Source organism: Candoia aspera, chromosome 2 (genome assembly GCF_035149785.1).
Source record: "Candoia aspera isolate rCanAsp1 chromosome 2, rCanAsp1.hap2, whole genome shotgun sequence".
NCBI classification, from domain to species: Eukaryota; Metazoa; Chordata; class Lepidosauria; order Squamata; family Boidae; genus Candoia; species Candoia aspera.
This window is the reverse complement of record NC_086154.1, coordinates 156,582,721-156,604,780: the sequence shown is the minus strand read 5'-3', so window position 1 is coordinate 156,604,780 and position 22,060 is coordinate 156,582,721. Positions and strand designations below refer to the sequence as shown.

Genomic DNA, 22,060 nt, shown 5'->3' with positions numbered 1-22,060 from the left:
ATACAGATCAATCTCTGTATCTAGTTCATCAGTATGTTTAATGCTTAATCTCTGTGGTCAAAGTTCTACATGATTCTATAATATAGAGCACCATACAACTTACCCCATTTATCTGTTTGTGTGTGTGTGTACTGGTAATCTCCATACAAATGTACAGAAAATGAGAACTCAGTCTTGTTGAATTCTCAGTTCCTGGATGATTCTGAACCTGGTCAATAGCAACAATATGCATATTTAAAAGAAACTGGAATTTGATCTATTCCTGTTTTCTATAATATTCATAGAGGAAATCAAGTGACTTATATAAGGCTCTGAGAATTCAAAATAATCATTATCTGCTACAAGGGATCTTAATAGGTCAAGCTAAAAAATACAGAATAGGATCACTTAGAGTGGGTGAGTTTAAACTTGCCTTTTCTATGCACTACAATCTGAGTTCTACTAAAGGAAATCAAGGCTGGTCATGAAGTCTTCTAGCTAGTATGAATTCTAATCTTCCTAAAAACATTTATATTCACACAAGGGGCAGCCTCTCCAAAACCAACTTCTAGGTCAAAGGGCCATTGTATGAGAAGAAACGGCAGACAGAAGTCAGTCAGCAAGAATCACTTCCCTCTCTTGTGAGCAAAGGCCTAGAATCTAAGCCACTATATTATTTTTAAATAATATTTAATATTTTTAAAGTTTAGTGGACTATAGCCTGTTTTTTTAAAAATAAAAATAGTAGGTTGAAAGGGGGGAATGAAACGTTGAGAATAAACTATGCTTGATAAATCAGAAACAAAATAGGTAATTATTAGATATGGTAATGGCTTAAAAAGGGTAAACTGAGTAAATTGCAGAATGGATATGATAGATATAATTGAACTAAGTGGTATATAAAATCCTTCCGTTAGTCTTAATGGATGATCTTGGGTTTTAAGATTGAGAGAGATACATTTTCTTCTGGCCACATTTCCACACGATGCATCATTTTCTATAATATCACCTTCTATAAGCTTCCCTTATCAATCTCACTCTAAACTAGAAAGCTCCAAATGTTTTGTCTTTCCTCATAAGGGAGCTCTATTCCACTAAACGTTTTGATTGCCCTTTTCCAGTTCTACCAATATTTTGTTTTTGAGATCTAGTGATCATACTGCACACAATTTTCCAAGTGGGATTTCATTAAAGATTTATATAGATGGCACGGTTCTATTAGCAGTTTTATTTTATTTTCATTTGTTTTATTTTCATTTTGGGGTGTATGGGGTGTCCAGGGAGGGGTAGCACCTCTGGTGGTGGGGCCTGCTGTGCCCTTTTTAGGGCTACCCATTCACTTTTGGTCCCCACCTGGCACTCAGCTGTTACTGTGGCTCCCAGTAGCTCCAACATGACAGCGGCCACGCCCCAGTAAACCATCTCAACAGATGGGCCAAGCCTGGTAAGGGTAGCCAACGGGTCTTCAGCTCTCGGTGAGATTGGGGATTTGTCTATCCCAGCATGTTAAGTCTGGCCCTGGCAGATTGAGCGGAGGAGACTGATCAACGGTTCAACGGTCAAGAAGGCAGGCCCAGCAAGCGTTGTGGAGTGCTAAGGCATGGAGTGCCACTTCCTCCATGCATTCAAGTGGCAAAGGTCAAAGAGAGTGCCATCCAGTCAGTATATGATGAACATTCCCTCCTTCAGACCCTTTACAACGTGTGACAACATGCAAGCAAAGAACAGACTGAACAGGACTGGGGCTAGCACACAACCCTGTTTTACCCCATTGGAAATGGCAAATGCAGCTGATATATCACTGTTGTAAAGAACCTGCCCTGTCATTCCATCGTGGAGAAGCTGAATCAACTTCACAAATTTCCTTGGGCATCCGTTATATGTGAGGATGATCCAGAGAGCCTCCCTGTTTACAGTGTCAAATGCCTTTGTCCGGTCAATGAAGACAGAGTAAAGAGGCTTGTTCTGCTTGATGCACTTCTCCTGGACTTGCCTCATGGCAAATACCATGTTTGCTGTACTCCATTCTGACTGAAAGCCATACTGCACCTCTGGGAGGTTCCTTTCCGAGACAGTGACAAGTCTGTTCAGGAGAATGTGGGCAAAGATCTTGCTTGCAATGGAGGCAGGTCTAGGGCATCCAGGACTGGCAGCTGAGGAATCTGCTATAAAACATCATGATCAACTGTGGATGGCCTATTGAGTAGGTTGGAAAAGTGCAGCCCAGAGGTTTTTCAGTCCTTCCTGGTCTTTGATCAGGCTTGACCCATCAGATGACAGCAAGGGGGAGCATCCTGATTTAGAAGGACCATAAACTGATTTTATGGTGCAGACGAACTCTGGTGGCATGCATGTCTGTATAGTGCTCCACCAGCTCAGCCTTCTTCTGCTACCACTCGTCCTGCATTTCTAGCAGTTCTGTCTGTACTTTGGACTGCAGATGCTTAAACTTTTTTTTTTTTTGAGACAGATGATGGATTGTTCTGCTAGTCTGTGTAGGCCTTGTTCTTGGCCTGAAAGGCTGCTGCAATGGTCTTGTGGTTTTCATCAAATCAGTCTTGATGCACCAGGAGTTTCAGTCCAAGTACAGTTGTTGCAGTCTGTGTGATGACATCTTTAAACTGCATCCCATTTTCAGAACAGGTTTGTACAAGTAAATTGCCAGAGAGGTTTTCATTAAGTACATCTTGAAAACGTTGGACTTGGCCTGGGTCTTGCAGTCGGCTGATGTTGAATAACTTTCTGACAGTCCTTGGTTGCTTATGATGTAAAGGGGCTATGTGCAGGTTGAGGACTGACTGGACTAGCCTGTGATCTGTCCAGCACTCAGCACCTCACATGGCGTGGGTGATGGTGACGTCTTTAAGGTTGCACTGATGCTCTATGACATCATCAAGTAGGTGCCAGTGTTTAGGCCTGGGATGCATCCAGGTAGTTTTGTACTTGTTTGCAAGTCTGAACATCATGTTAGTGACGCACAAGTTGTGCTGGGCGCATTTGCTCAGAAGCAGCAGGCTGTGGCTATTTAGTTTTCCCACCCCATGTCTCCCAAGGACACCATCCAAGTTGTCACTGTCTGTCCCCATCCTAGCGTTGAAATTGCCCAGAATGACGAATTTGTTGCTGGCAGAGGTGGTTCAAATAATCTGGTCCAGGTTCTTGTAGAAACCGTCCTTATCTTCATCTGGCCTCGTGAGAGTTGGTGGGTAGGCGCTGACAATGGTGATATACTGGGACTTGCTGAAAGGAAAGCAGAACTTCATAATGTGTTCATTAATTCCAATGGGTAGAGTAGAGGTGTCTTCAGCAGAGAGGTTTGATTGCAAAACCTACACTGTGAGTCCTGTTGTCGGTCTGTTTCCCTTTCCAAAAGAACGTGTATCCACTCGCTGCTTTCTGTAATGAACCCTCATCTGCCAGCCTGGTCTCACTGAGTGCAGCAATGTCAATGCTAGAATGGCCAAGTTCAGCTGCTATGAGTGCTGTTTGTTTTTCAGGCCTTGCCGCCTTGTTCAGGCTGAAGAGCAAGGTACAGACATTCCAGGGTCCGAAAATGGGTTTTGATTAATTTTTCTTGATGCTTGACCACCAAGGATCTGCCAGACAGACGTTGTGGGGCAGGCACTGTTTAGGGTACCTTTTCTAACCCCCTCCCTCATGCGAGGGTGGGCAGTGCTATCCTAGAAGGGCTGCCCAGTTGTCCTGGAAGCTGCCAGACATCTCTGCTTCCTTGTGTAGTAAGACGAACCACCACTGGTCCAAGGCCGCCCACGTGCAGGTTTGTGATTACAACTACCGGTAGTCATCTCGACCTGTTGCTTCGCCACTCCCCCATTGCCTCAGGGCTCAACGAGTTAGGTTTGGACTGAGACGATTTGCAGATGAGTTGTAGATGAAGATGAATTACACAACAGAAATCTGTGAGTGATAGAGTTTTAAGTGGAACAGCTGTGGCACAGGGGCAGTCCCACACTCTCAGCATAAGAGACCTTAATCCAGTGGCACAGAGAACCGTTATGGCTGGAGACCTCTCCTGCTGCAGTGGATGACTAGGACATCTTAGTGCACAAAAACAGTGATCTACAGTTGATGCTGAACAAATTCTTAGACGCTGCTATGCTCTTCAGCCTGACTATAAGGCTGAACAAGCCTGAAGTACTTTACCAGCCCGTGCCAAACACCAACCCCGTAGAACCAAAAAGCACTGTCAATGACACCCAGCTGACAAATGTAAATAGCTTCAAATACTTGGGAAGCATCATCTTGAACAATGGGTCTTTGGACAAAGAAACTGACTCCAGGATCAGCAGGCCAGCTAGGCACTGCGGCCGCTGCATACTAGAGTGCTCAATCAACACAATATCCATTACCTCCACAAAGCTGAAAGTCTACAGAGCTGTGGTTATCCCTTCTCTCCTAAATGGATGTGAGTTCTGGACTCTGTACTGAAGGCACATCAAACAACTGGAGAAATTTCGTATGCGCTCTCTGCTCCATCCTTGGCATTCGCTGGCAAGACCGTGTCTCCATTCTGGAGGTCTTGGATCATGCAGGGTTGCGAGCATTGAGTCCCTGATTATCAGAGCCCAGATGTGGTAGGTGGGACACGTCATCTGAATGGATGACCACCGTAAGCCTTGCCGATTGCTCTATAGCGTACTGGAGTCTAGAAAGAGACCTCGAGGTTGACCACGCAAGTGCTATAAAGACACTGTGAAAGAAACCCAATGCCACTGTGACATCCAGCCAAGGTAACTAGAAGCTGGGGCTACTGACAGAACCCGCTGGCGAGCCCTGTGCTATGAAGCCTCCACTAGCTTTGAAGACAGGCACCACCAAAAACTGATAGAAAACTGTGAGTGGCATCACAGAATAACACCCACCATTACTACTACAATGGACTTCCAGTGCCCCCATTGTGTGAGACTCTGCGCTTCCAGACTGGGACTGCAGAGCCACCTCAATGTCCACAGATGAACTGCACAACAGCATGTCTTTGAACCTGAAGGACTGCCAACCATTTTATGTTCATAATGATCCCAAACACAGAAGTCTCTCCCCCCGCCCCGTTCCTTTTTCATAGTTACTGCACTAACATTTAGTTATTCACCAGGGCTCCCCAAGGTCACTTTCCTGATTAGTCATTTTCAGCACAGACCCCATTACGATGTACAAGAAGTTGGGATTTTTGGAATCAATAATGTATTACTTGCCTTTTTATGGGCTATTCATCCAGTCCGGAAGAGGGGGAGCTTTCATTTAATGTAAATTTTGAAATCTAATTGTATATTCCTAACTCAGGTAATTTATAAAAAAGAAGCAACTGTTCCAATAAACCATTCTGTAATTCATCCCTCCAATGTAAAACTGTCCATTTACTCCTATTCTTACTCTTTAATCATAGGATCATATAGGAGACAACTGATTAGTATCTGATATGTTGACTAATATGAGGTTAAAGACATCTAAAAACCATATGGATGAAAATATTTTTTAAAAAAGTTTAAACTGCATTTCAGTCTGTACATTTCAAAGAGAAGCACTACAAAATATTGTATTAGTGGGTTTAATTTTTGAAAGAGGAAAATGAAGGAAAATGGATTTTAAAATCCTTCTGAGGGTGTCATCTCAATTGAACATGCATACAATTATAGGAGGATACAACAATTTTTGTGGACCACAGTTTAATTTTTAAATAATGCAGATTTCATTTTAGAATGCTTCCTTTTAACTCTCAAATAAAATAAGAGTAAAACATACAAGGTAGCCTTTTTTAGAAGTATTAAAAATAAACTTTTTAAAATCTCTTGTCCAAATAACTGGGAACAACCATTTAAGAATCTTTTACATCAATTTAAGTAATCATGTAAACACTCCATTCCAATTATAATACAAATGGTTAGAGATGTAACTGACAGACCCAATTTCATCTATATTTTGGAAAGACTGCAACGATGTTAAGTATTTGGGGAAGGAGAAATCATTAATCGTAACTAATTTGTGGATCTAACCAATGTCACCCTTTAAGAGACCTATCTATTAAACCAATTAGCCATGGATGGAACCCAATGTTTTATTCCACAACCTGAATGTACTACACATTATAGGCAATTAAAAAAAGATCAACTACATTTTTAAAAGCAAAAATGTAAACTGCCATAAAAATGAAATCTAAAACATGTATAACAACATGTCATTGGATGTGGCATACAATAGATTGGGACAATGAGACTATACATAGACATAATCTATTGGAAAGTATGTAAGAGCTGCAATACTTCAGCAAAATAATGCATGAAGAAATAACAGTGACACATTGGGCAAAATGTGCTAGTTTGGGATATAACTTTGGATTGGAAAACTTTTTTTTCCCTGTTTGCTCAGTCCATTCTATGTATTTGTAAGAGATAAATTTAACATAATAAATTGAATGTTACAAAAATATATTAGAAAATATGTGTCTGAAATTTACTATTTTTCATGATTATTATTTGCATAAAATACATGAAACTATAACTATAAATGTGGGTAACTTAAGAGATATTATATGTACCCTTCAATATGAGCAACTGAATTAATTCCTCACTACTTACTGGAGGGTCTTCTATGTCTGCCACACTATATGGGGATTTCCTTTGAGAGAGGCCTCTCTCTGTATTAATGGTCTTCCTGCTATAAAGGCTGGTCAAGTTCTGCAATACAAGGTGAACCTGCTCCAAACGTCCCACTAGATCCTACAAAAGCCACTTTTTAAATACTTGTTTAATCACTATCCTTTAATTGTGAGATGACGAGTAAGGGGAAGAGTACTTGTAAACATCCATACAAAAGGTAGGATAAAGGTGTTAGCTGCATTAGTGTCATTAAGTCTGTACTTTGTAAATTCAGTTGCTTTTACTAGGTAAGATACTACTTGCCTCCAGGTCAGAAATCATAACAAAGCAGGCTCAAGAAATCAGATATTACTCAGCCTATTGCTATTTGGACAGAAGTTAGTTAAAAGAAACGTGAACTTACATTTTTCTATTCACTCCAAGCCCAATAGTCCTTAAGTAAAGATATGCTGATAACTAATAGAATAAAAAATGTATAAAAAGTCAACACCACAAATTGGTAGAGACCTTCCACCAGCAGAATTTCCCTTTATTTTAGTTTATTAATTGAATACATAATGGAGGCACTTATCTCAAACTGCTGGGAATTTTTTTCTTCTAAAGATGGAGAGAAGATATAATAACCCCTTCACACATGGTAACAAAGAGTCAAGAGACAACAAATCAGAACAAATGAATTAAGGTAGAAGTCCATGCTACCAGGCAAGCACCAGTTTCTGGAGAAGTGTACTGCACAAGAGGTTCAAAGCCCTTGGTAATGACTTTGGCAATAGAGGGACAGTTACAGAAAGGCAGTGCTGGTTATTCAGGCAGATGGCATAGAATTTAAGCAATAATAAAGGCACAAAGTTAGCACTGTCTCTGGAAAAGTCATATACTCTAGGACATGAGGCAAGCAACTTCTGTTCCAGGTCAGATAAAAAGGGAGAGGTCATTGGAAGGAAGCATTAAGGCAGATGGTATGTGTTTTTGTATTGCTGTTCCATATGTCTTAACTTAGGAAGGGCAAAGGTATCCCTGACACACTTGTATAAGTGAGAGTGGGGTGGGGGCAACTGATGGTCTTCTTTTAAAAAATCTAGAATCATACAAATATCAATACAGTCTGTTTTATGAAGAAATATATACAACCACAGCCCAGGAAGGGCAGAGTGCTTTACTAGTCTGTTGACGAAGCTCCAGTCTTGCTCCATAAACTCTTGGAATAATAATGATTCTAAAGATGGAGTAGCCAACATGAAAAAAAATGCTTTTCAGAGACCACAGACTCCTACATGAGTTCCTGTGGGACAGAGGGAACTTTAATCACTGGTGCCATGAAATATATTTTGCGACAGTGTTTGCCATAAAGAATCTGCCTCACCCTAGAAGCAAACACAGTCCAGCTGAACTGAAGGATAAACAAATCTCCTGCATGAGGCAGGTAGGAAAGGAAAGTCTTTCCACAGTAGTAATCTCTGCAAAAGATCACAATCTTGCTAAGTTTTTGAAATCCTGCCTCTCCCTTACCACTTCTCCATAGGAGGCTGAGCAATCATCCTGGCCAATCTTATAGTAAAGTGACAGTCCTAACATGACTAAGACATCCCCTGCAACTGGCCATTGGTCTTCCCTGGTATTACATCAAGCTCATCCCAGGCTGTAGCTGGCAACCTAAGATCGCCGCTTCCATTGAAGCATAATCACTGGTTGTGCAAAGGGTAGCATGGCATAGAAGTCAGCACTATACCTGAGGCTCAAAAACAACTTGGTGCCTTCCTCTTTCCAATTATTCTGTTTGGTAAAATCTTGCTCCAGTTTCATAAATTGAATTTATTAGCCATTTTTTATTTGCAGTTCCATTATTTTTCAGATCTATATAGAAATAAATTGATCAATGTTGTACTAATATGTCATGGTGGAAAGGTAAAGCAGCCTAAGAAGGAGATTTCATATATATTATAACACAAAGAAATTAAAGGGTGGAGGGGAAGATAGACATATCCAATCAACATTAATGGCAGAAGGAGATTCTAACAAGTGTTAGTGGAAATACGAACTCTCCACTTTTACACATTCACAGGCACTCTCATCACAATCACTCAAGTAGGGGTTGTTTCTGTATTTCCAACAAAGTGCAAAACAATTCCACAAAACAGAATCCTCCATGTTCCCATGTGGAATGGGCCTGGTATGGCCACCATGAAAAATCGCAACGAAATCAATCCCCCTCTTCCCAGAAGGGAAGACTCTGGTCACCAAATCCTTCCCTAGCCAAGACCCAGGGATAGAGAGAGAAATACTACAGGAATGCTTGGCCTCTCAGAGCTATTTACAAGTAATCAACCAGCAGCACCTATTCCTTGACATCTGTTGCTGTGGTTGTGTTATCATGGGAAGGGAAGGGAGGAGGAGAAACAGGGGAAATGGGCCTTGGCTATAACTGACCAGTTACAAAGAGCTCTTTTACACAAAAGATTAAGCATGAGTTCTCTCCACAAGATAGTTAACAAGCAATATTGCCTTCCCCTCTGGGTAGTGATCATGGTTAATCTAACAAGGAGGGCTCAGTTGGTCTGATAATGGTGGGCCGGTTCGGTGCTGCAGGCGGTCTTCTGCTGCAGAGAAAACAAACAGAGAAAAAGAAGGTGGAAATTGGACAGACATTGCCAAGGCATAAGTGCCCCAACCTACCTGCTCATTCTACTTGCCTGCTTCTGAACTCCTGATAGAAGATTTTACAAATATAGAACTTAAATGTGAATATATTTCATTTTCATATATTTTGTATGTAGTGTTCATATATTAGAGACCTTTGCACTTGTACTATGGCCCTGAAGCTGTGTTGTATTTCCTAGAAGAATTTTGTTGACTTTCTTACTCTTCCTTTCTAGCAGGCCTTGATAGATAGCTATGCCCATAGAAACAAGATAAGGTGTACATTCCAAGGATAGCTTCTCTAGAGGAAAGGCATTGTTTAATAACGGTCAAGGCACCCTAGCAAGGATGGAAGGAAGCCCCTTATATGGAATGATGATAGAGAGAAGGAAGGAAGTTCCTAATATGGAATGAGGTTAAGGTGAAGTATGGGTAACTGAGTAAGGGGTGGTATTCTAAAGAAGGAGTGGAGTGGAATGTATGTAACGTGCTGTAAGAAGGGGGTCCTGCGCGGCTGCCCACCTAACAGCTCGCTGTCATTGCTTTTGCTCTTGGGTGAAGAATAAAGAACTTAATTTCATGCAACTGCCTGTGTCTTTGGTCCCAGCTCAGAAATGAACCTGATAAGGAAAGATAAAAAATTCTAACACTCCTATGCCATGCGCAGCAACGCACCCCCTGCCCCCCCGGTATGCCTTTGGATTCAGCTAGACAGCAAGCAAATGTTACAGAACTATTGTTTATCCTCTGGACAGCCTAAGATTAAATAGACCCTGTCTCTTCCTCCTTCCCCATCATTTCAACTTTTGAGGAAAAAGGCAAGGCAAAAATGACCTCTTTGGATGTGAAAGGAAGGAGGCTTTTAAAGTTTACACCTGATTCTTCCCACAGATCTTTCAGCCGTTATAGAAAAGCTACACCATACCAAGATGCTGAATAAAACTATTTCCTAGTTTTCTAGAGAGTATCTAAACACAGATATCTTCTATATCTATTCAACATTGATAAGTTTATGCAGGGACAAAGACCGTGGCTATTCTATAAGCTCCAGACTTACGCCATACCCCTCCAAGTCAAAGGAAAAACGAGCTGAGGAAAATCTAAACTGGCCCTTACCTGGGTACGCCTGGAGGGATACCAGGTGGAATACGTGCCGGTCGTGAGGGAATTTGAGGTGGGGCCGAGAAAGGGTCATTATTAGCAATAAATGCACTTTGCGGTCCAGGGCGTGAAGGAATGGGTGGTGCCACAAAAGAGGACGAGCCTGCTACTGGCACTGGAATCAAGGGAGGGCCAGGCATGGGGCCCCTCACAGCTGGAGGTCTCCCTGGAGGCAACACAGTAGAAGGAGGCCTGCGCTGAGATGTTGGGCTGTAAAGCAAATTAAAAGGACCCATCAAAACAGATCCAGTTAGCATAATTTAAGATAACAGAACTCCAAATAATCGTTTTCAGGCAAAGCACCCAGCAACAACATGTAAAGAGTTTATTTCAAAAGCAATACAAGCAGTACAAGGTCCCATATTTTCATCCCCCACCCTAACAGCATAACAGAACCAACTAACTACTATACTAACTCACCTATGCCCACTGCTCCCTGACTGCAGCCATGTGTCATCCACAGGAGGAGGAACTGGTGTGGAAACTGTACTGGTAGTGATGTCTCCAATTATGTTCAACGCTTCCTTCAGGGCATGGTACATTCGCAACATGTCATCCCTGCGCTGTGCCTGGTCTGCTGATTCCTCCATCAAGCTGTTTTGGTCTGCAGAGGAGTACAGGTAGGCCAGCAGCTCCGAGTGGATGAAATCCTTGGTCTGTGAGGGATAGGTAATATTGGGCACATAGAAATTGTAATCCTTTTCAGATACAATAGGCTGGGTTGGATACATCAAGAGTGGAGTAACATCAAGAGGCTGGTTTAGATCTTAACTCTGGCCATCTGTTCATTGGAAGTAGTGACAGGGAAGGGCACTTCCCCCACAGCCACATGGGATGCTGCACTCTGTGCTTGCGAAGAAGACTAGCCTGGCCTCACACATCTACTGCATTAAGTTCCCATAGATCGTATGGTTGTCTGAGTTCATACAGTATAACACACTGATAAACAAGGTTTAAAAACCACAGTGGTTGAATTCACATGATACATTAAGTCTAAATGAAACAAACCACATTAAGGCTTAAAACAAGGACAGATAGCCTTTTAATGGCAGAGGGTCATATTTTTTTTTAAAAAACACTTATATTTTGGGCCTCTGAGCAGTGTACTTGACAATGCTGAACAATTTTTGTTGGAAAATCAAGTTAAGTGTAGCTGCCATGCTAAGATTTTTTCACACTGTCATGAGTGCTTTTTTAAACTGTACCCAATTAGATTGACCCAGACTCAAGAGACACAAAAACACTGGACCCTAGACAGGTAGTTTCTTTATATCTCCCTATCAGACATGACTCGGTGCTTGCACAGGGGGCCTTTCACCTTTCACTTTCATATAAAGGTTGGGGAAATGTTTTATTTTGTAAAAACAAACACATAAAAGTGATATGCGAGCGCTTCCTATATTCTATTCTATTGCTATCTCTATACTATTATTGTGATAATTACTATTACAATATACTATGACAATGTTTATACTATATACTATTACTATCCAATTACTATTACCTATTACTCTGTTGAGAGAGTGAAAGGTCCTCTGTGCAAGCACCAAGTCATGTCTGACCCTTTGGGGGGACGCCGCTTTCACGTTTCCTTGGCAGACTATAGCGGGGTGGTTTGCCATTGCCTTCCCCAGTCGTCACCTTCCCCAGCAAGCTGGGTACTCATTTTACTGACCTTGGAAGGATGGAAGGCTGAGTCGACCTGAGCCGGCTACCCAAGAATCCAGGTACCACTGGGATCGAACCCGAGTCGTGGGGAGAGTTTTGGTTGCAATGCTGCCGCCTGCCACTCTGCACCACACGAGGCTCTACCTATATTCTATATTCTATACTCTATACTATTACTAGTATGCATCAATGTTTCTTTCCTAAGCCTGTTCTGTCTTAAGTCCCCTTTCTCTGAGATTTCTTCTTCTTTTTCTGTTAATGGCCAGCATGTAGAGCTCTTGAACCTTGTTTACATTGTGCTTTGTCCTGCTGTGCTATATTTCTTTTCCTCTCTTTTGGACTGTCCACTCCTTCTGAAGGAAAAATGCCTTCTTTCATTTGGCTGCTGTACTCTGTTTGCTGGTGGCTGCAGAACTCCAAAGCATGCATCTCCTCCATTCTTCCACACCTGTGTCAAGGTTGAAGCTTTATTGGCAGCTCTGCCATGCTGACGTTGGGGAGAAGGCTCAAATGGGAGGGAAGAAGGCAGCCAAGTGCCTGAAATTTTGCTAAGTAGCCTGCTCTTCCACATGCATGATAGGAGGTAATTATATTCCTGGTGGACTCAAAGCATCTGAGGCCAAAGTAAAATCACAGCTGTCCTACGGGTTCCAAATATGTGCATATAAAAACCTAGAACCATTAGAAGCTGTACAATCAAGCTTCCTAAGGAACCTGTTTTTGGTTCCTTGTGTTCCTAACTCAACCCTTTGGGCTGAAGCTGGAATGGTTCCAATTAAAATTCATGCCCACATAACACATGTTGGCTACTGGCTCTAATTAATTTTCAGTCCAGGTTGTCTGGCTTTTTTGACTCTTCAAGACAAATTCCAGACTTCCTGGCAAAAATTACTTGGTCCCACCCTAAGCCATTGTGGATTCTCCCCGGATGTATTGATTCCAGTGGGATTTGGTCAGGCAAAAGCATATTTCAAGCAACGTGCCAGAGACATGGCCCTGCAAATGATCTTAGCCAGGCTCCACCATATATTAATTCAGTGAACCCACAAAAAAGTGTTGCTCCTGCACATTACCTCTACAATACTGTCCTCCAAAACACCGGAAGAGCTTTCGCTCTCGCTCACCGTAATGTCCTCCCCTCCACCCTCTTGGAGGGAAAGTTCTATAACATACTAAAAAAGCTGCAGCTCTGTCCTTGTGGTGAGGGGGGAAATTGAAACTATGGGTTGTGTGTTGCTGTGCTGCCTTTGTTATAGAACTCTACGAGATACATATATTTCCCCATGTATAACACAATACTCGGGCAGGCCAGAGGCTTAGTCTCTTGCTAGCTGACCAGGTGGCAGGGATTTCAGACAATGTAGCCCAGTTCTCATCAGAGCTAGCACAGCTTTACATTCTCTTGTATTTTATAAATTCTAGTATTACTCATGTCCTTTTATAGTTATCTATCCCAGTTATTTATATAGCCTTTAGATTATTCATTGTAAAATTAATTGTAATTTTATAGGATTCTCTCACGTTTTAATTCCTGTACTATGTAATTTTAAGTTAATAATTTTATCTTTACCTTACTTAATTCTATCAATACGATTTTTTATTTTTATTTCTATTTTAGAGAAATTGTTATGTTATTAGCTCTATGCTGGGCTATGACTGAACTAAAATTGATTGATTGCAGTTAAATTAATACAATATTTAAAATTCATGTTGACCCAAGGCCAAAGCATTATTCAATGCAAAGCATTTTGCCATTCCTTTATCTTTGGTCCAACAACCTCTTCAAGTATAAATTCTAAGGCAAATCATTACAAAATCTCTTATTCTTTCTGAAATCTCTTGCCAGAACATTAGGATCTCATGAGAACAGAAATTTTTATTATTTAAAAAGTAATTTACAACTGCCATTTTGAGAGTGAGAGATGATCTGTTGGGCCTAAGAACAACTTCCAGCTTTATCCCTCTGCTACCCAGGCAAAATAAATTATCAACCCATACTTACATTATTTATCATTAAGTGCATTATTGTCTTTGGCATAAGATCTCGGATGGATTTGTTGATGATCCCAACATACGAATCAACAAGATTGCGGATAGTTTCTACTTGGCGTTCCAGTTGAGGATCCATGGAAAAGGTATTTTCCTGAACCCCCTCTTCATTTTCTACCTGCATGTAGGAAAAATGGACACTGTCACATAGCCTGTTCAGGGACAGAATTAAATGTCTAAAAGCATTTTACATCATCTTTTTAATGCCTCCAGCAATCAAAACCACAGTTCATTTCATAATAACTCAGATCTGCTGCACAACTTACAAAAAGGTTAACTAAGCTGGCAGGTTATAATGTCAATGCACAAGACTGGTAATGTACAAATCCCATTCTCTATCTTCTTGTTGAATTAAATATCATACATTGAACTGCATTTGCATCTTATTATTCCTCTTAAAATATATTCTGCTTCTGTAAATTCATTTTCTACAAGGTAACCCTATCCTGTCAAAGCTATATATAGCATTCACCATCACCTAGATGGGTAGAATACTTAATAAAATAAAACATATGTCTAAAAATTATTAGAAGGTGACAGTGGACCAGATAGGTTTAGAAAAACTACACAATTCTTATATACGTAAATGACATTGGATGAATCAAAACTTAGGCTGATCATCTCCTTGACTCTTAGAACTCTCCTGCACATTTGACTAAGAAACTCTACTTTTATGCAAAATAAGTTTTCTTTTATCTCAGCTGGGCATGCTTCACATTTCACTCACTTCTTTGTGATGATAAAGACTGGATTTCTGGATTGTCTCAAAGGAATATCTGCTTTGTCATTATTTCCGGCTCTTGAATTCTTCTTTATTCATATCAAGACTACAGGTAGTCCTTGTTTAGCAACCGCATCTGGTTCTGGTGAAATGGCTGCTAAGCGACACGATCGCTAAGCGAACCATGTGACAGAGAGAGAGAGACTGCAAAGATTGCTGGTTGCTGCTACCTCATTTAGATAAAGTTCTCTTGTACAGCTATGCCAGCATTACTCTCACTCCAGCGTGCACTGTTTTCAGGCGCATTAAATTTGATTGGTCAGAAAATTATTTTTTTTACTACTGTTTATTACCACTGTATTTGTGAATGGTCACTTGATGAGGCAGTTGCTAAATGAGGACTACCTATAATTTTGCATCTACACTGTCACTTAATTTCAGTAGATCGTGATGGAGAATTTCTTCCAACTTCCTCACTTCTTCCAAAAAAAAGTCTTAATGAAATACTATAAAAATGTTGGAACATGATCTGCATTATTCAGACTATAATGCCCAGCAAGCAAACCTACTGATTTGTATACTGAACAATTACCACATTAGCCCTGAAGAATTAGCTTGTTTCCACTTGAAATTAAAAAGAAAGTGGATAATCCACATAAATATACATGCAGGTAGTCCTCGCTTGATAACCATTCATTCAGCAACTGTTTGAAGTTATGACAGTGCTGAAGAATGGTAGTTACAACCGGTCCTCAAAGTTATAGCTGTTGCAGTGTCCCTGCAGTCATGTGATCAAAATTCAGGTGCTTGGCAGCCCACCCGCATTTATGACCACAGCATGTACTTCAATTCCCCCACCTGCTTATCTCTCCCCCTTTTGGGCTGCCCTGCACTCTGTCACCCCTTCCACCCCCAGCTGACCTTCACTGTCTTCCTCCTCCTGCTGACAAGTTGTGCCTGGGCAAGGCAGCTGCTGGCCCTTCGCAAGGCCACATGAGGCCTCGTGAATGGCCAGCAGCTACCTCGGCCCAGCACACATTGTCAGCTGCGGGAGGAAGAAGATGGTGAAGGTCAGCCAGGGTCAGTGGAGTGTGGGACAGTGGAGTGCAAGGCGGCAAAAAGTAGAGATGAGGGGGAGATAGGTGGGTAGGGGAAGTTGAAGTAGGCGAACGCAGCAGGGCAGGAGAAGTGTGAGGTCCTTGCCTAACAACAGTGTGGCCCTCACCTAGCAACCACAACCAGGACTACTGGAACTGCCTTTGCTAAGCAGTGCAGTCATGTGGTATTTTGCCTACCAACTGCTTCACTTAGCAATGGAAATTCCAGTCCCAATTAGGATCATTAAGTGAGGACTACCTGTACCTGACTCCTCCTGGCAGCACTTAAACCACTTAAGAGAATGTTGTTGAAATCTGACATTTTCAGATTTTCAAGGTTGAATTTTTGGCACAAAAATGACAGAATAAAAACAAGAGAAATAGGCTTCTGTGAGGCAAAACCTATCTGTTCCTTATCTTCAAACACCTTCACAATTTTCAAAAACACAACAAGTTGGCTGAAAATGTCAGACCTCAACATCTTCAGTGATAGCACCACACCCAAAGGGCTCCCTGCAATCTTCTATCAGTTGTTGCATTGTGTCCCCCAGCATGAAAAAGGTTGCCCACCTTTAAGGCATGAGAGGCTTCCAGACAGTGGCAACAACTGATAGGAAATCCTTTAGCAATTCCCTCCCTCCCTTTCAGCTGAAAATCTAAGCAGTATTTACCTGGTCTTTCTCAGGATAAACACCAGCACGAAGGAAGGAGGCCTTCCAGCTGTCCACGTCTTCCTGAGAATCGCAGGCAAGTTCAATCTGACGCAGATCTTTGTATACATTTCTAGAGTAGGAATACAGGAGAACAAAGAATTACACATCTAATTAAATGAGGGAAAACGTCCACATCATGCAGAAATACCATACAGATCTGAATTTTCTAAATATAGCCAGTAAGTTTTGATTTGACTGTAATGACATGCTGGTGGGGGAATGAGATTGTCTAATGCTAATTAAACAATAAGATCGTTTGTGTACATTTCTATGCAGATGACCTCTGTGACTGGTTCAGAACCCAAATGATTTAAGTGAATGTTACATATGCCACGAAGAATAAGGATCTGAAAATGAATGCACTGAAGGTTGATGGGGAAAATGGAAAAACATATGGAGAAATTTTAAGATATGCTAATACTGATAGAAAGATAATGGGTAATATCTGTTGTGGTTGAGAGAAGCAAAAATAGCTGAGTATAAAGTGTGCACTTCATCCACTTTTTTAAGTGGAAATGAGAGTTGAGTACAGGTAGTCTTGGGTTACAACGGCAATCGGGACCGGAATTTCCATTGCTAAGTGATGCATCATAAAGCACAACATCATGTGACTGCATCACTTAGTGACAGCAATTCTGGCAGTCCCAGTTGCCATTGTTTAAGTGAGGATCTCACACAGAGAAAGTCAGACAGCCGCAAACGCCAATCTGCAAGTCTCTGTCATTTTGGTTTTCTGGCAAGGTCATCCATGTGAATTGAGCCATGGAATTCAAACAGCTTCTTATAAAGATCTGGAATGAACAGGAGGTTTACTTTTACCTTTGTTCTGTGTTAAAAATGGCAAAGACATGCTTGTTGGACATGAAGCCTTTCTCCACATCTCTTATTTTTAGGTTGTCCAGAGGCAGCATATATTTCTTCTCTTTCTCCTGTAAGAGATGGAAAATATCCACAAAGTTACATGTGATTTTTTGTTATGCAATATTCCAATAGGAAGGATCTTTGCTAAAATGAAGAAAAAGAAAAGAAAGAAGTTGTTTAATGGTAAACTAATCCCAGTTCTAGATTGGCAAAACCAGAGTTCTAGCCATGCCTACATCGAGTCTCTTAAACTGAGATCAAAATATCACCCAGGGCTTTCCTTTTCATAGACTACATAATCTGAAAGAGAGTTTACTTTTGCAAATATGCTGCATTGAAATGCCAAGCATTTTAAATTTCCTAACTTAGTTTTTTCCCCCTATAATATCTGGTGAAAGTCATTCAGATTTTAATAATTTTATGCACAGTTTTTGAAACCAAGGTCCTCAGACGTAAATGATTAGGTATTTTGATGATGAAATGGATCCCTCATGCCCTTTACAAGGCCCATTGCATAAACAAATCCCAACCCTCCCAAAACACACAAAAGAGTAATTTTTTGGATAGACTTGGCAACTTTGGAGGAGTTCTATGGGCTGTAAAAAACTGTCAGGCTTTTTGTACCCCTGACTTGGAAACCGGGAAGAAAAAGGTAAAGGTTTTGCCAATGGATGTCTGTAACAACTTAAAAAATTGGTGGGTGGAATGTAGAAACAATGGACTTGGGAATGGAAGAACAGTTTTCTTTAATAAGATGCAGCCTAGCAAGTGAGAGCTCCCATCATCCTATGAATCACAGCGAACAGCCCCTGCAAAAACCCCACATCTGGAAGCATTTATAGCTCCAGATGCTGCCTCCCTCCCTTCTACATTGCATGATCACACAGAGTCCAAAAAGTGACGTATTCTTTTGTATGGAGCCAACAAACCATATACCCGCCTCCCCACCATGATTTCCTGAAAGGCCCCAACTATTTTCCAGACTGGATTCAGCTGCCGACTTTGCCACGTCAAAGGAAAAAAAGTGGATTTTTTTCCACAGAACTCCTCTACCTACAACCCTAAGAAAGGAGAACAAAATGGAAAGGAAACTTTTTGGAGTCTGGGCCCACCTGCCCAGTGTTCAGACTACCTGTTCAGGAAACTACAAAGGTGTACAGTAGTCTGCACATTGGTTAGATTGGGTTTAGATAAGCATCATTTCAGAGGTGCTGGCTGCTCAGGTAAGGTTCTACCCCTTTCTTGGGGGGAAATAATTTTATTCCAAGTTTTATGGGTACCCAGAACTTAATTCTTTAATAAGAAGGCAGGTAATTATTTATGCCCTTCTTTCACTTTAAGAACAGGAGTGACTTCACAGTAAAATCTGGTATTAAATATTTAATTTTATGTTAAAAAAAACATACTTCTTAATCTTGTGTATTGTAGAAATGTGTACATAAGATGCAATTCTGGGGGAATGAACACTTGCAAATTCAATAAAGACAGCAATTCATTTTCATCTAGGCTCTGCTGCTCCTGAAAAGAGCCTGTCGTTATCTTACTGACAAGCAGCCCCCTCCTCCCCAAAAGAGGCTCCTCGCTCTGAGGAAAAGGGTTGCCTGCGAGATGGGATTAAGGAAAAGAAAAATATTTGTACTAGCTCAATAAGCTTCCATTTCCTTTAATACGAACCCCCTAGCTATGCAGCATCCTTAGTAAGGGAGATGTCTGCACAGTCTTGGCAGGAAGATAGAAGAAATCTGGGCCTAGCTAATTTGGAAGGCATCTTGCGGGCTAAACAATTTAAGAAATGCATGCACATTTCCAAGTTTAGGAGTTAGGAGATGTATCAGAGGAGAATAAATTGCACTATGAGTTGTTTCTGGAAACTAAACGTCAAATCTGAAAACGTGAATGACTGTACTACTGTCCCAACAGTCAGAAATCACGCTGAGACGAGGAGTAGGTCTCTAGTGTTTATTAAGTAAAGGTAAAGGTTTCCCTTGACGTAAAGTCCAGTCGAATCCGACTCTAGGGGGCGGTACAGAATCCTAACAAACTGAAGAAGCGTGGGAAAAACCCAGACAGATAAACCCCAAAAGTTAAGGCGGGTCTGATCTGTGTCTCTTTGAATGTCTGCTTAATTCCTCAGTACTACACATGCGTTTTCCCCCCTGGATAGAGGCCCCTTCCAGCTCGCCATCAGTACTCATGACAGCTACTCAGTAAAGGAAGCTGGCTAGTCAAAGGAAAGCCAGGATGATCACCTTATAAAAAGAGCCACGTGCTCCTTGTAAGGTGTTCATAAGACAGTCCATGCTATAAGTGGGGAAAATCATATAGACCTAGGCAAGCTTTCTGGAAAAAGGCATTTCAATAAGTAGATTCTGTCAATAAAACATAAACAGCCTGTCAATGACCTCTATTTTACTTTACTCTTCTTCTACTTACTTCACCACTTTTCAACTGTACACTATAGAGGGTGCTGGGCCCAGTATCAACATCTGACTGCTTCAACATTTTCAGCATGTATGAATTCAATTTTACTCATACATGCAGGAAGGGAGGGGGGTATAATAAGACACTTGTCATATTTGCAATTACTCGTTTCTCTGTCTATCTTTTAAGGTAAAAAGCAACAATTGTTCTTCTACTTCTGTTCCTACATTTATTATGCCATAGAATATAACTTAATGATATAGCAATATCCACTTCTTACAAGTACTCGATTATTCATCTTTTCAATGTTTTTAAAAACTTCAGACAGAAAACTGTTGTTTTATACACACTTTCTTCCATATACATTTTTTTAGATTTTTTATCCTGCCTTTATTATTTTTATAAATAAGTCAAGGCGGCGAACATACCTAATACTCCTCCCTCCTCCTATTTTCCCCACAACAACAACCCTGTGAGGTGAGTTGGGCTGAGAGAGGGCTACTGGCCCAAAGTCATCCAGCCAGTTTTTCAGGGCTAAGGCATTATTACTTCATATATTACTCTACCATCTAAGATGTGCAGGAGGGCATGAGAAAGAGAGTATTTTAGAGTGTGGCTTGCAGACCAGAGGTTGGTAACCTGCAATCTCCCTACCTCCTTTTTTGGTAACCTCTGAGGCTCCAGCTGATGTGCCACTGACCGGGAACAGCATGACTGCCTAACAACAACAGTATGGCTTCTTAATGTTTTGAGTGAGAAACACATGGAGACTGTTTCATATACCCACACCCCTCAAACCCCAAATCCCAGCAATACCCAAATGTCTAAAATATTTCTCCCCATTTTGCATTATCATTGTACTGTGCCACCCCCCAGACCCCAGTTACATTTGGCCCCCAGCCATCAGAAAGTTGTCCAGAAAGCCCATTCCTATCCTAGACTATGGGGTAGGTTACTTGGAAAGATTGGCTTGTTTCTGCAATATTTGCCTTTTGGTAGATAGTGTAATTCATTTTACAGCCATGTTTCTTTTAGTAATTTCTCTTATTTTATTCTGCTCTACTGTGGCTGAGTTAGTATGTTTGTGAGCTACCTTAATTGTATTTGTTACAGGAAGGAAGTCAAATGTTAATCAAATGAAAATAGAACAAATTAATTATAGATTCATTTGATCTATTAATTAAACAAATGAAATTAATCAAATGAAAATAGATGCCTGCAAATCCTATCTTTCTCCCATTCCGAAATTAGCTTATTTTTTCCTGTCATTGCTTAAAACCAATCTTTGTACATGATTGAAGTCAGTGGTATTTACTGTAGTCTATAAAAGAGCCTTAATCCATTGGAAGAGGTGGAACACAAATTTTAAGAAACCTTTTCCCTAGAATACTTATTAATCACAATTTGTATTTATAATATGTAAATGAAAACTTTCAGATTTTCAGTGGCAATATGATGAAATATGTAAAACTTACATACTCTACATGATCTATCCAGGACCAGAAATGATGAAGCAAAATTTGTACTAGGATATTTTAAAAACAATTTAAGAGAAAAAAATGCCTATAAAATGATCCATGCAACAAAATGGTAAGTTAAGCACCACCAATAAAACTTGAACGTATCTGCCACAGTCATAATTAGAAGGTACTTTCTTGGCTGCCATGCATCCACACTTCCCACTGTTTTCAGCCTCTTCCTCTGCAGGTTAAAGGAACACTGAAGCTCAGGGTACCACAGGGCCAAATCCACTGATTGTATTTCTTATTTCAGTTGCATATAGGCTAGAATAAAGCACCTTAGTTGTGATGGGTTGTACATGGGGGGAAATGGACGGAACACAGGACTGATAAGAGAACATCCCAATAAATCATTGGCCAAATGCCAGACCAATTTGCATACAAATTATCACTCACCTGGATTAAGCCCTCTCTTCCCAGGAAGGATCTTTGCTGGTCACAGAACTAAAACAAACTGTTATCTCAACACCCAGTTGGGTGGGGAAAGGGGACAAATTAGTGAACAAAAATAAAGATTCTCTCAAGTTAAGCCCAGTTCCTAGTCCATGCAACCAGGGTCTGTGTCACCTGGGGCAAAAATGGATTCCGCACCCATTTTGGCGCCCCCCCCCAGCGTGGC

At 40.9% G+C, this 22,060-nt stretch overlaps 1 protein-coding gene across 4 annotated transcripts in view; it reads right to left on the bottom strand.

Annotated features, from left to right (window-relative positions):
* Nucleotides 1-5,531: 5,531 nt before the first annotated feature.
* DNM2 (dynamin 2) overlaps nt 5,532-22,060 on the bottom strand; it is an 82,645-nt gene continuing 66,116 nt past the window's right edge. For 2 of the 4 annotated variants that reach the window (XM_063294515.1, XM_063294516.1), the window contains exons 15-20: nt 17,459-17,568; nt 16,598-16,709; nt 14,062-14,226; nt 10,812-11,047; nt 10,347-10,601; nt 5,532-9,187 (exon numbers count right to left, since the gene is read on the bottom strand). In XM_063294515.1, coding sequence (XP_063150585.1) covers nt 9,121-9,187; nt 10,347-10,601; nt 10,812-11,047; nt 14,062-14,226; nt 16,598-16,709; nt 17,459-17,568 — 945 coding nt within the window. In that variant the 3' untranslated portion in view covers nt 5,532-9,120. Of the gene's footprint in view, nt 9,191-10,346; nt 10,602-10,811; nt 11,048-14,061; nt 14,227-16,597; nt 16,710-17,458; nt 17,569-22,060 lie in introns of all 4 variants that reach the window. The other 2 variants (XM_063294514.1, XM_063294513.1) reach the window with 1 other exon arrangement.